The 14,907-nt window shown below is 39.0% G+C and overlaps 2 protein-coding genes across 3 annotated transcripts in view; one reads left to right on the top strand and one right to left on the bottom strand.

The window, feature by feature from the left end:
• Window positions 1-3,041, bottom strand: part of nsdhl (NAD(P) dependent steroid dehydrogenase-like) — a 33,234-nt gene extending 30,193 nt beyond the window's left edge. The window contains exon 1 of the mRNA XM_060927477.1: window positions 2,946-3,041. Within this exon, the coding sequence (XP_060783460.1) occupies window positions 2,946-2,966 (21 nt within the window). The 5' untranslated portion in view covers window positions 2,967-3,041. The remainder of the gene's footprint in view (window positions 1-2,945) is intronic.
• Window positions 3,042-7,022: 3,981 nt separating this feature from the next.
• Window positions 7,023-14,234, top strand: cetn2 (centrin, EF-hand protein, 2). 2 transcript variants are annotated; one of them, XM_060927478.1, is made up of 5 exons: window positions 7,023-7,199; window positions 7,807-7,965; window positions 8,041-8,169; window positions 8,409-8,546; window positions 12,314-14,234. In XM_060927478.1, the coding sequence occupies exons 1-5, from the start codon at window positions 7,197-7,199 to the stop codon at window positions 12,401-12,403; spliced, it is 519 nt and encodes a 172-aa protein (XP_060783461.1). In that variant the 5' UTR covers window positions 7,023-7,196; the 3' UTR covers window positions 12,404-14,234. The 2 variants fall into 2 exon arrangements, with proteins under 2 accessions (XP_060783461.1, XP_060783463.1); XM_060927480.1 differs by lacking the exon at window positions 12,314-14,234 and adding an exon at window positions 11,620-11,987.
• The last annotated feature ends 673 nt before the right edge of the window (window positions 14,235-14,907 follow it).

Here is a 14,907-nt window from a genome sequence, read left to right as displayed (position 1 = left end):
AGAACATGCAAACTCCACAGAGAAAGGCCCTCTTGTGGGGCTCGAGCCCAAGACCTTCTTGCTGCGAGGCGACAGTGCTAACCACTACACCACCGTGCCACCATTGAGCCATCATAATTTTTTTTAAATCATATTCATTCAATTGATTCTTGAAGCCTTGTATTCATAAACAGAAATTCCTCAGAGTCATTCCAGATACCCAGGTTTATTTATTTTCAATTCAAATTGCTTTAATGGCAGGACAAACAATGGTATATTTGTAATAATAATAATAATAATAATAATAATAAAGAAATAAAATAAGAAATAGAAAACTGTATAAAAATGCAAAAAACAAATATCAAAACTGCAGCAACAGTAGTAATAATAATAATAATAATAATAATAATGAGATAGGCAGAGAGACAAGTATAGTTTATGGATGTTTTGAAAGTGTCTCTCGAGTGGGCTTCTTACAGAGCCTTGCAAAAGTATTCATCCATCTTCGTGTTTTTCCTGTTTTCTTGCATTATAACCTAGAACTAAAATTGATTTTTATTTGGATTTTATGGAATCAGCCAAACAAAATTGTCCTAAATTTTGAAGTGGAATGGAAATGTAAAACTTAAAAAAAAAAAAAAAGAAAGAAAGAAATGGAAAAGTAGTGAGCACATACATATTCATCCCCTTTGCTATGAAACACCTAAATAAGATCTGGTCCAACCAATTAACTTCAGAAATCACAAAATTAGTTGATTAAGGTCTACCTGTGTGCAATCAAAGTGTCACAATATCTGGCACATGATGTCAGTATAAATATGCCTGTTCTGATATGCCCTGGAGTCTGCAACATGAAGTCCAAGAAGCTTTCCAAACAGGTCAGAGACTAATGGCGTATTCACACCTACATTGTTTGGTCCGGACCAAACAACCCAAATTTCCCTTGGTCCGGACCTTTTGGGTTGGTCTGAATACAAACCACCAAACTCTGGTCCGGACCAAACAAGTGGACCGAGACCGAGCTGCAAGGTCGGACTCGGTCCGGACCAAAGGAACCCTGGTGCGGATCTTTTGGAAGTGTGAAAGCAGACCGGACCTAATCCGACAGTTTTGCTTTTTTGTACCTCGGGAGCTTCCGTCATTTGTCGAGCATTATGGGAAACAGAGTCTTGACACTCCACCGCAAAGTGCAAACACTTTCGGTTGTCAAGGGTCGTTCAGTCACCAGTGGTAGGCGAGTACAAAAAATGAGTAGGGGGCAAACATGGGCCGAGGAAGAACCGCGTACCCTTGTGGATATATGGGCAGATGTCCACATATCTGAGCTTTTGGAGAGAACACACAAAAATGCCGACGTGTTTGCTGTATTCAGTGAGAAAATGAAGGAGAAGGGGTTCACGCGCTCCCCAGAACAATGTCGGCTAAAAGTGAAGAAACTCCGTCAGACCTACATTAAAATCAGGGACGTTCTTTCAAAAAGTGGCAGTACTAGCGACGCAAAAAAGAAATTCATCTATTGCGTGAAGAGCCAGAACTGCCACCAATAGCTGAACGACCTCAGGGCGCGTGGCTTTGACAGATTTTGGTCCGCTTACTAAAATGTACAGTGTGAAAGCGAACCGCACCAAAATGAAAAAATAAAAAAAACCATTTGGTTCGGACCAAAGCAAGTGAACTATTGAACTATCCTGGTCTGAATACACCCCAAGTTGTGGAGAACTATAGATCAGGGTTGAGCTACTTTTAAAAAAAAAACTTTGAACATTCTACAGAGTACTATTAAATCCATTATAACAAACTGGAAAGAATATGGCACCACTACAAACCTGACAAGAGAAGGCCACCCACCAAAACTCACAGATTGGGCAATAAGGGCATTAATCAGGGATTCAACAAAGACACTAATGATAACGCTGAAGGAGCTGTAAAGATCCACAGCGGACATGGGAGTATCTGTCCTTAGAACCGCTTTAAGCCGTACACTCCACAGACTGGGGCTTTATGGAAGAGTGGCCAGGAAAAAAAAAAAAAGGTCATTGCTTAAAGGGGGGGAAAAAGAACAACATGTTTGGAGTTTGCCCAACAGCATGTGGCAGACTCCCCAAACACATGGAAGAAGATTCTCTGGTCAGATGAGTCTAAACTCTAACTTTCTGGCCATCGTGGGAAACGCTATGTGTGGTGCAAATCCAACACTTTCTTCACCCTGAGGAACACAATTCCTACAGTGAAACATGGTGGTGGCAGCATCATGCTGTCTGGGTGCTTTTCATCAGAAGGGTCTGGAAAGCTGGTCAGGATTGAAGGAAAGATGGATGGCACTAAAATACAGGGCAATTCTTCAGGAAGACCTGTTTCAGTCTGCCAGAGATTCAAGACTTGGATGGAGGTTCACCTTCCAGCAGGACAATGACCCTAAACATACTGACTGGAGTGGCTTAAAAGGACACATTTCAATGGCTTGGAACGGCGTATTCAAAGCCCAGACTTCAAGCCAGTTGAGAATCTGTGGAGTGACTTGAAGATTGCTGTATACCAACACAACCCAGATAAATGGAAGAAGCTGAAGCAGTTTTTCCTTGAAGAATAAGCAGAAATCCCAGTGATTTAGTAGGATTGGGGTTATCTTAATTATTGTTTGTGTCATAATAAAATATTTTGCACCTTAAAAAAGTGGTAGGCAATGTTGTGTCGATCAAATGGTACAATCCCCCCACTAAAAAAAAAAAAAATCCATTTTAATTCCAGGTTGTAATGCAACAAAACAGGAAAAACACCCGGGGGGGTCAATACTTTCGCAAGACACCTTATCTTATTGAAATGTCAAGAGAAATGCTTTTGATGAACTGCAATACTGTATTGTACTTAACTTCAAAATCAAGAAATGCGTGCACAGAATTAGTATCACTTATCAGTAAATTATTGAGCTACAGAGGTTAAAATAAATAAAATAACGGTCCACTCACCGGCCGGATGCGCGCTGTCATTGTTACAGCACTGAAAGTGTTCAAACCTATTAAAGTTCACCGCAGACAAACTAATTTTCCGTAAAACTCGCATACACAGAAAACTGCTCTGAAACCAACTGCATATACAAACTTTTACACTGCAGAACTGAGAGCTTCAACTAACTTCCAAGCAGATAAAGAGCAAATATCAAGTAAACACACACCTGTAGACAGAATACTTTGAATGAGTGATGAGATGTCTGTGAAGATTCTCAGTCATCCAGGTCATAGTCTTTTACCACCCACAATGAGTGATGAGATTTATGGCTCTTTCAGTGAGTCGGATCATTTTGTTCAATTCACTAATAAGAGCCGATTCTTTCGGCTCCCAAACAGCTCTTTTTGTTACTAATATTTTGGCCAGTGATTATTCTTCTCCTTCAGCTACAAATGAAATTGTTTCATGAAATCTAATTAACAAAATAATAAACTGGATTGAATTGGGTTTTTTCACCATGACATTAACAAATACAATAAGCATATCATATCCGAGTCAGCTCTCAATCTTAAAAAAATGTCAAAGAGTCGGCTCAAGGACTCGATTCATTCGCGAACAACATCCAGTACCACTATTTTACACACAGAAAGAACAAATCGATGGGTGAATCCCGAATAGCTCCCTATTCCCTACATAAGTGCGCTATATAGGTTGTAACGCAATGGGTTTTACATTCAACGTAGTGCACTATATGAAAATGAATGTGCAATTCGATATCCAACCGATGGACACATCAGCTGAGAGGTCTGAGCGTTGCCATTGGTTACACTGATCTTCTGTTCGAAAGGGAACACTTGTGTTTGACCAATGAAGAGAGTGCTACGTAATATTACGCCACGGTTTTGGCCAATGAATTGATGGCACCTTTTTAGTGCCCGCCCCTGTTTTATATTTGTATTCGTACATTAAAATTTGTCTGGAGAGCAGTAAGCAAGTTTATATTTAGTGAGGGAAATAACAGTGGTACCAGTTTATCTGATTTTAAAGTAGGCTGGGACAAATTAGTCGATGGAATAGTATTTAAACGTGATATTTAACACATCAGTTAAAATAATAATGTTTTTAATTGAATCTCCACCAATGCACAATTAGATTGAATCCTAAAAGACTAATGTTCACTGCTCATGCACTCTACTGAGGGGACAATATAATGGCGCTTGCTCTAACGACAGACGTCTTTCATGTATTCATTTCTCCAAACTCACAGCCTCACTGCCTTTATTTATGGACAGTATATATCAAATCAAGTTTATTTGTATAGCGCTTTTAACAATAAACATTGTCGCAAAGCAGCTTTACAGAATTTGAACGACTTAAAACATGAGCTAATTTTATCCCTAATCTATCCCCAATGAGCAAGCCTGTGGCGACGGTGGCAAGGAAAAACTCCCTCAGACGACATAAGGAAGAAACCTCGAGAGGAACCAGACTCAAAAGGGAACCCATCCTCATTTGGGCAACAACAGACAGCCTGACTATAATATTAACAGTTTTAACAGGTATAACCCTCAACTGTCCTCATGGGGCCGTCCTTCACAGGAGCGGTGCGATAAAACTCCGACCAGACACAGGGCACCAGGATGGATCAAGCAGGTCCGAGGGGCAGAAGAGGCCAGCATCTCAATCCCAGGATCAACATGTAACTCAGAGGGACAGATTGGGGGGGGGAGAAGAGAGAGAGAAAGAAAACACGTTGTATGTATATATGTTATTCACCAGCTGGGAGGTCCGTATTGTGAAATACCGCGACCGAGGTCTTGAAAGTACTGACTGAGGCCCTCTGGGCCGAGGTCAGTATTTAAGGCCATACGGACCGACCTTAAGCTGGTAAATAATTTTTTTTTTTCTTTACCAAATTCTAACAGAAAACGAGAGCGCCTGAAAGGGAAAACCGAGCCCAGCCACCATTTTGAATCCTCATTCACGGCTGTAATGCAAATGGCTTCCTCCTCGGTACAAGTGCACTTCCATGGCAGGAAAAAAAAACTACATTTTGCCGCCTATGTAGTCCCCTATTTATACAAATCGGAGTCATTCAGGATTCAGCCATGTTTTTGCTCGGCGTTAGCAAGTTACAGGTTTTTAGCTTTCTCCTGAAATGTTTTCTTTTATTTCTTCTTCCTCAGGGTATTAAAACTCGCTTTCACTGTGAACACTGTCATTATCGCTATCCATGCTGTAAAATTGATGCTATTCTCCTGAGAAATGCTGGCAAAAATTTATCATTTTTTTGATAAAAATCTTATTAAAAAAAAGATAAATATTGATTTTTTTTTGCGGTCTGGTTTCTATCCTGCGCTCTGATTGGCTGGCGAGCGGGTCCGTATCCTATGGTATGAACCCCAGTTACGTGCTGGCGACTCGCTCGTTCACAACAACAAACATAGTAGCATTTTTTTGTCAACATTTATCTTTTTTTTAGCAATAATGGATAGCGATAATGACAGTCTTCACAGCGAAAGCGAGTTTTACTACCCTGAGGAAGAAGAAATAAAAGAAAACATTTCAGGAGAAGGGCGGCACGGTGGTGTAGTGGTTAGCACTGTCGCCTCACAGCAAGAAGGTCCGGGTTCGAGCCCCGTGGCCGGCGAGGGCCTTTCTGTGCGGAGTTTGCATGTTCTCCCCGTGTCCGCGTGGGTTTCCTCCGGGTGCTCCGGTTTCCCCCACAGTCCAAAGACATGCAGGTTAGGTTAACTGGTGACTCTAAATTGACCTTAGGTGTGAATGTGAGTGTGAATGGTTGTCTGGTGTCTATGTGTCAGCCCTGTGATGACCTGGCGACTTGTCCAGGGTGTACCCCGCCTTTCGCCCGTAGTCAGCTGGGATAGGCTCCAGCTTGCCTGCGACCCTGTAGAAGGATAAAGCGGCTAGAGATGATGAGATGAGATGAGATTTCAGGAGAAAGCTAAAAACCTCTAACTTGCTAACGCCGAGCAAAAACATGGCTGAATCCTGAATGACTCAATTTTGTATAAATAGGGGACTACATAGGTGGCAAAATGTAGCTTTTTTCCTGCTATGGAAGTGCACTTGTATACCCGAGGAGGAAGCCATTTGCATTACAGCCGTGAATGAGGATTCAAAATGGCGGCTCGGCTCGGTTTTCCCTTTCAGGTGCTCTCGTTTTCTGTTAGAATTTGGTAAAGAAAAAAATTAATATATTATTTACCAGCTTAAGGTCGGTCCGTATGGTGAAATACTGTGACCTCGGCCTTAAATACTGACTTCGGCCCAGAGGGCCTCGGTCAGTACTTTCAAGACCTCAGTCACGGTATTTCACGATATGGACCTCCCAGCTGGTAAATAACGCATATTTATTGACCATTTGACTTTACAGCCCATGGTGTTTCTTGCTCTAATAGCGAATAATATTGAAATTAGCAGTTCATATGTGTGAATTCAAACAAACAAACCCCCCACCACCACACACATGCAAAATATGCAACAGTCTATTACTTTGTTATTGATTTTTATTTTATGACTCCTTTTTAAAATAAGTACAAAAACACTTTCAAATTCCAAACATTAGTTTTCCAGCACAAAATTAAATGTTACATAAAAATGTTTGTCTGTCAGTAAAGAAAGCAGCTTATCACATAAGAGGCACTTTTCAGACAAAAAACCAAAATGAAGGCTAATGGGTTTTGCTGCAAAAATAAGAAGCAAATGTGACAAAGTGTCCAGAAGAACGGCTGGTTCTGCAAGATGCTCAGATCCGCGATGTATTTTGTATGGAAAAAAATTCGAGTTTTTCAACATGAGACGATAAACTTCATATCAAGCCAACGTGTGATTTTCTTTTCATCATATAGATATGTTCACAAACAAAATGTACCCAGATTTATCAAAACAATTCATCGATTTCTTCACGAGTTAAGATGTTGGAAAATATGTAACTCAATGTCCCGGATGTAGTTTGTATGAATCTATAAGTAAGTATTTATATATATTTCCCCCTCTCCCATCCTCAGCTGTTTCTCTGACAGGGCCCCCTAGCGGCCACAGTGATGTAAGTCACCAGAGAGAGATAATGCTGTAAGTGTAAGCGAGGTGTCGTGAGGCAGCAATGGTGTATCCACATCCTTTATCGTTGTAAAAGCTTCTTATATCCTATACAGGAAATCGGAGAGGGTTTTATACCCCACATACTGACAGACTGTAAGGACAGAAAGACTCCTCTGATCGCTGTGTACTGCACTTCTGACACCGTAATGGTGAGTAATAAAGTACATCATCAGCAGCAGCCTTACTGTGATCCTTTGAGCCCAAACTGATGAACCGCATCGATTAAGGTTGAGGTTGCAGCTCGTTTGCTTTGTATATAACCGGCTTCTATAATATTCTTCAGTAATGCAATAAAGCAGGAAACACCCCATCACCTTTTCCATGCTAGCTAGTCAAAGAAGCTCTACCTTTAAGACAACACGTGTCTGTAAAATATCAGTGTCGCACCACATAACGGAAATAAGCTGCAAATCGATTAATCGACGCGATACATTGGTGCGGATGTACAGGAATCACAGTCAAGCAGATCTCTGTGTTGCTGCTCATCAGTGACCATGATGGTGATTCACTGAGTATCATGAATAGAGATCTGCTTTGATCCCGTGAATCTGCACTGACTGATAGTCGATTAATCGTTGCAGCGAATATAGTGTACTTTGTTAAGCAAATAGTGCTACATTTCTGTGTTACAGATGTGTGTTGCCAAATAGCCTACCATAGCATCTTTGCTTACACAACGTTTACTGCTTAAGTTCTTCTTATTATTATTATTATAGAAGTTACCCTATACAAGATGTCACTGCTTATTTTCTGCAGGCCACCAGTGCCAAAAGGCCATCGCTTGGAGCTGTGGCTCCTCGTAAGAAAGCCAATCCTAAACCCGAACTGACAGAAGAAATAAGGCAGGAGATACGAGAAGCCTTTGAGCTGTTCGACACAGATGGTTCAGGCTACATAGAGGTGAAAGAGCTCAAGGTGAGGTTTTACAAGCTGCAGTAATAACATAAAAACATGGATGTCCTAATGCTAATGGAGTCTTTCATGATTCAGGTTGCAATGAGGGCTCTTGGCTTTGAGCCAAAAAAAGAGGAGATCAAGAAAATGATTGCAGATGTCGATAAGGACAGCACTGGCAAGATCTCATTTGATGACTTCCTGGCAGTCATGAGCCAAAAGATGGTGAGACTTATTTTCTTGTGACAGCAAAATAGTACTTGTCCCAGGAACTTGTTCTGAACTCTCAACTTTGGGGTCTTCCAGGAATGATAAATAAAAACAATGTATTTATCACAAATAAATTAGTAAATGTATGACAAAATGTATCATTATTATTATAGTGAATTAGTATTTATAACAAGTAAACAATTAACAAGTATTTATATTGAGATCATGTACACACTGGTCTTGATCTTTTAAAGGCTGAAAAGGACTCCAAAGAAGAAATTCTAAAGGCCTTTCGATTGTTTGATGATGACGAAACTGGTAAGATATCATTCCGCAACCTAAAGCGAGTTGCCAAAGAGCTTGGTGAGAACCTTACTGACGAGGAGCTTCAGGTGAGGAGATTCATCATAACACATACAGTCATGAGGAAAAAGAAAGTACACTTGTGTTCAAAATAATAGCAGTCCAACACGACTAACCAGATCAATCACTGTTTTTGGTGGAAATTATATTACTACATGGCAAATAATTTACCAGTAGGTGTAGTAGAGTCATAGAAAACCAACAGACCCAACATTCATGATATGCATGCTCCTGAGTCTGTGTAATCGAATAATTAAGTGAAAGGGACGTGTTCAAAATAATAGCAGTGTGGAGTTTAATTCGTGAGATCATTCATTCTGTGAAAAAACAGATGTCAGTCAAGTGGCCCTAATTTAAGGATGAAGCCAGCACATGTTGTACATCCATTTCTCTCTGAAAACCTGAGAAACATGGGTCGTTCCAGACATTGTTCAGAAGAACAGCGTGCTTTGATTAAAACGTTGATTGGAGAGGTAAAACGTATACTGTAAAGAAGTGCAGAAAACGATGGGCTGCTCAGCTAAAATGATCTCCAGTGCTTTAAAATGGACAGCAAAGCCAGAGAGACGTGGAAGAAAACAGAAGACTACCATTCGAATGGATCGAAGAATAGCCAGAATGGCAAAGACTCAGCCAATGATCAGCTCCAGGGTGATCAAAGACGGTCTGAAGTTACCTGTGAGTACTGTGACAATTAGAAGATGCCTGTGTGAAGCTAATCTATCGGCAAGAAGCCCCCGCAAAGTTCCACTGTTAAAAAAAAAGACGTGCTGAAGAGGATACAATTTGCCAAAGAACACATCGACTGGCCTAAAGAGAAATGGAAAAACATTTTGTGGACTGATGAAAGTAAAATTGTTCTTTTTGGGTCCAAGAGCCACAGACAGTTTTTCAGACGACCCCCAAACACTGAATTCAAGCCACAGTACACTCTGAAGACAGTGAAGCATGGTGGTGTAAGCATCATGATATGGGGATGTTTCTCTTACTGTGGTGTTGGGCCCATTTATCGCATACCAGGGATCATGGATCAGTTTGCATATATCAAAATACTTGAAGAGGTCATGTTGCCTTATGCTGAAGAGGAAATGCCCTTGAAATGGGTGTTTCAACAAGACAACGACCCCAAACACACCAGTAAGCGAGCAGCATCAGGGTTCAAGACCAACAAAATGAAAGTTATGGAGTGGCCAGCCCAATCCCCGGACCTTAATCCGATAGAAAACTTGTGGGGTGACATCAAAAATGCTGTTTCTGAGGCAAAACCAAGAAATGCAGAGGAATTGTGGAATGTTGTCAAATCATCCTGGGCTGGAATACCTGTTCACAGGTGCCAGAAGTTCTCAGAAACCGTGGTTATACAACTAAATATTAGTTTAGTGATTCACAGGAATACTAAATCCTTAAGATTTTTTCAGTTTATACAGTAAATATTTGGAGTTTGCAATGAAAAATGCAGACACTGCTATTTTTTTGAACAGCCCAATGTTCATTTTTCTTCATTTTCTGTAAAGTAATTAAAATATTGATACATTTTTCTTCATGTTTTGATGTAGAATATAATGTGCAGGTGTTCCCAATGCATGGAAATAAAAACTATTATAAGGATTTTGAGCTTTACTCACGTTTTTAAACACACTGCTATTATTTTGAACACAACTGTACTTCTCCTTCAATTCTATGTTTTTATTTTGTTTTTATTTATCATTGCCTAAATAACAATTGTGTGGTCCTCACCAACTTCTTTAAACAAAGAAAAAAACTCAGGTGACAAAAAAAAGAAACAGATTGCGATGTGTTGTCATTTGTTTTTACCACATTCAGAAACCAGGTGGGAAAAAGTAAGTACACCTTCCCTATTTCTGCAATCATTAAGAGAGTAATTAGCAGCCACGTGTCTTTAATGACATGCAAATGATTAGTTAATCATCAAAAAGTGTGACTACCTCTATAAAAGCACAACTTTAGGCAGTTTGGTGTTCTGGAGCACTCAGGTGTGTGTCTACTTCATGCCAAGAAGAAAGGACATCAGCCATAACTTCAGATAACCAACTGTTGTTGTTCAACAATCTGGGAAAGGTCATAAGGCCATCTCCAAGCAATTTTTGAAATTCACCATTTGACAGTGTGAAGAATTGTTTACAAATGGAGAGCCTTCAAGATAGTTGCCAATCTTCCCAGCAGTGTGCATACCAGGATATTCAGTCCAAGGTGAGACTGTTTAATGCTTAAAGATGTAAAGAAAAACCCTAGAGCTACATCATGTGACCTACGTATGCTACATCATGCAACCTCTGTAAACACATCAAATGTTTATGTTCATGACAGCACAATCAGAAAAAGACCGAACAAGTATGGCTTTCATCCAAAGGTGGCTAAGAAAAAAACCTTTAGTCCAAAAAAAATGGCAGCATTAGGTTTGCGAAACTGCATCTGAGCAATCTACAAAAGTTCTGGAACAATAACCTTTGGACTGATGAGACAAAGGTGGAGATGTTTGGTCATCATGCATAGCGCCATATTTGGCAAAAACCAAACTCTTATCCCTTTTTGACCAACAGGGAATGGGTTCCATTCTTGTTCACTCACCAAATTTTTGAGCATTTCACCCAAAAATAAATTGGTTTTGAACCTGAAACGATGGTTTCCATCTGGAACCAAAATACAGCTGGTATTTCCAGCAAGAGATCAGTAGATATGTCATTAGTTTGGAGAGGAAGTGGAGCGCAACAATGGAGAATGCAACAGAAAAGAATACATCTTCAGAAAAAAATGGAGTGAAATCAATATCTGCAATAACAGAACAAAAGCTCGCAGGTAAGCAATGTACACTACCATCTTGCTACTACTGTTTACTCACGTTGTGAAGTGTGCAACACCCTCCGTTCATGACGTATCCTTGATTACAACGGTTCCGCTCAAAACTGGTGAAAACGTGGGCCGGTTTGCTAGCTGGCACCAAGGTTCAAAGAATCCTGAATGGACCTGGTACAAGAACCTGTTTCCTGTAGGTCGAAAAGGGGTAACAGTGTACCACCACATACCTCATAACAACTGTCAAACATGGTGGTGCAGGAGTGATGATTTGGGTTTGTTTTGCAGCCACAGGACCCAGGAAACATGCAGTCATTGAGATAACAAAGAATTCCAGAATATTCTTGAGATGGATCTGTCCAACAGCTTAAGCTGGGCTAAAATGTGGTCACGCAACTGGACAATGATCCCAAGCATACAAGCAAATCCACATCTGAATGGCTCAAGAAGAAAACTAATCAAGGTGTTGGAATGGCTAAGTCAAAGTTCAGACTTTAACTCCACTGAGATGCTGTAGCAGGATGGTAAGAGAGCTATGCATGAAAAAAAATTGCTCTTAAACGTCTATGAACTGAAGCAATGCAGTAAAGAAGAGTGAGACAAGATTTCTCAAAAATGATGCAAGAAACTGATTATATCGAAATTCTACAGAAAACATTTACTTCCAGTTATTGTTAATAAAGGTGGTTTTGCATGACAATTACAGAGTGTACTTACTTTTTCCAACCTGGTTTTTGAATGTTGGTTTACTATTTGGGAGGGAAAAAAGACTATGTATTGAAACCTGTTTTATTGTTGTTGTTGCCACCTGAAGCTATTTGTTTGTTTATAGAAGTCATTGAGAACCACACAGTTGTTATTTAGGCCCTGATAAATTACAAAAATAGAACTGAATGAGGGTGTACTTACATTTTCACATGACTGTACATCTACACTTCGTTAAAGATGAAAAGTGTCTCATCACTGATCACTATTTCATTAGGAGATGATTGAAGAAGCAGACCGAGATGGTGATGGAGAAGTGAGTCAGCAGGAGTTTCTTCGAATCATGAAAAAGACATGTTTGTACTGAATAAGCGGAATATTAGACGTCCATATGAGCAGTAATTTGGTATCATCACAGATCTAGTGCATCATTTGCAAAGACACTAAAATGCACAATTTCATACAAAGATAATCGGGGGAGATGAATGGAAAAGCATAAAAGATGGTTGTGTGAATATATTAACACTACAAGGCTTTTGGGAAACTGGTCCAAGACATCTGAGTGTTACTTCAGAGTGTTGTTTCTAAATGTAACTGATTATATTGAATCCTTTAAGATGTTTTAGAGAAAAATATAGCATTCAGTAATGTGTCAAAATTAACTTAACTTGGGAAATTTCCTGACTACAACCAAATATTTGAAATGGTTGGTTTTTGAAGTGTTCACTTCAGCAGTGTGTACAACGGTCTTTACATCCAAAACTTTGGCCTTAGTGTCAACCCAGTCCAAGGGTTTATTGTAACATGACTATTTAGCCTGAGTGTGCTGCTTATTACTCCTGAGAACAATGTTTCAGGGAGTGCTGTAATGAGTAACGTGTGCTAAGCTTGCTGTGTGTCTGAATTTTAAGGCAGGGAATCGTTACATCCTCTTTCCTTTGTCCACAGTTCTGTATGGTGATCTTATGACTATTTTTTTTTCACTTTATATAGGCATATCAGGTGAAAATTCAATTTTTTTTTTCTTAAAAACTTTATTTTTCAAGATATTTACATGGAAATTGGCAGGCATATACTGTAGATGGTTGTATACTGAATACAAAGTTTGAAAAATTAGTAAAAACCAATTGTACAAATTTGTATTTAATTAGTTTCAATTATGCTAATTGGGTAAAAATGTTCAATCGGAACACTCTTCTTCAAAGTTTCACCTAATGGCTTTATTTGTGCAATATAAAGCTGATCTTAACTCTCATTTATACATCACAAAGAAGGAGAAATCAATGTTAATTATAAAATATGCATAAATAAGCATTGAATGTCATTCACATCTACCATTCTCTGTCAAAATAAAAAAGTAATAAAAGATTATTTCTAATACCCTCTTTGTAAGCAGGGCCTACTAGTGTTTATATGAAAGAATATAAATGATTATTTTGATTAATATTCACAGCTTTCAAGGCTAACCTCAAAAAAACTGTGTGAGCCACATCCAATAAACAGTTCCAATTAAATTGAACTGAAATTGACACTCGCATTTCTGACTTCCGTTTTTTTTAAATACCATTCCGACCACTAAGCTCTCAATATTTTTCATCAAAACAACAACAATTATCAAACAGTTTGATTTGAAAAAATAAGTAGGTAAAGCTATGAAAACTCACTTCAAAGTCTTCTGTGAAGCATAACATCAGAACTAGCTGACGGAAAATTTTGCTGAATACTTCATCAGAAACAGTGGGAGCTCGAGAACATCCCTATAAAAAAGTTATCTGATTGATATTCATGAGTAATCCAGTTAGAAACTGATCAGAAGAGAGAGAGCCTGAGCACTTTCTCGTGACTCAAAAAGCACCGACAGTTCCCCGGCGTCACGCGAGCAGAGTTTTTACTCTGTTGTACCAAAATCAGCCTGCCGTTACTCCCAAAGTACTGAACAGATCTTAAAGAGATTAATTTCTTTGAAAAGCAGAGATTTTAAGCTTTTTACCGATCATATTCACGATAGAAAATATTCAAGTTAAGCAATGACAGATTTGGAAACTCAGATGAGCGTCTGCATGCACAATTTTCACAGCACGGCCAGCAAGCATCTGATCTGCCTACTTTATATTACGTTTCCTCTTTATGTTGTCTATTATTAACTGCCATTTGGTGTTTTGTATAAGTCAGAATAAATGTTTAAAAGTATAAATTAGCGATATTAAGCTGTGGTTCTTGACTGTTATCTCTCTAAGGATAGTAAATTATTTATTTTTATGGGTTTAAACATCAAAAAATCATTGGAGATTATATGATGTATTTAAAAAAAAAAATGCTGGATGAGCTTGCCTCATATGGAAGACCAGATCTGCCAAAAGCAAATTTAAAAAAAAAAAAAAAACTGATATATGTACAGTACTATTTTTTGGTATATTTATTAATGTCTTCATGGGTGTATTCCTTGTTTTAATTAGGCCTGTTTCTGTATTTTATCAGTCATTTAATAATTATTTACTTTTTTTTGTTATATACACACACACACATATACACACACACACACACACACACACACACACACACACACACAGTGGTGCTTGAAAGTTTGTGAACCCTTTAGAATTTTCTATATTTCTGCATAAATACGACCTAAAACATCATCAGATTTTCACACAAGTCCTAAAAGTAGATAAAGAGAACCCAGTTAAACAAATGAGACAAAAATATACTTGGTCATTTATTTATTGAGGAAAATGATCCAATATTACATATCTGTGAGTGGCAAAAGTATGTGAATCTTTGCTATCAGTATCTGATGTGACCCCCTTGTGCAGCAATAACTGCAACTAAACGTTTCCGGTAACTGCTGATCAGTCCTGCACACCGGCTTGG

Source organism: Neoarius graeffei, chromosome 8, assembly GCF_027579695.1.
Source record: "Neoarius graeffei isolate fNeoGra1 chromosome 8, fNeoGra1.pri, whole genome shotgun sequence".
Taxonomy (NCBI): Eukaryota; Metazoa; Chordata; class Actinopteri; order Siluriformes; family Ariidae; genus Neoarius; species Neoarius graeffei.
This window is presented reverse-complemented; position numbering and strand designations above follow the sequence as displayed.

Bases quoted from the DNA above. Each gene is read 5' to 3' on its own strand.
- cetn2 (XM_060927478.1), top strand. The intron at 7,966-8,040 runs GTGAGGTTTTAC...TTCATGATTCAG, and splicing joins TAGAGGTGAAAGAGCTCAAG to GTTGCAATGAGGGCTCTTGG. The intron at 8,170-8,408 runs GTGAGACTTATT...GATCTTTTAAAG, and splicing joins CAGTCATGAGCCAAAAGATG to GCTGAAAAGGACTCCAAAGA.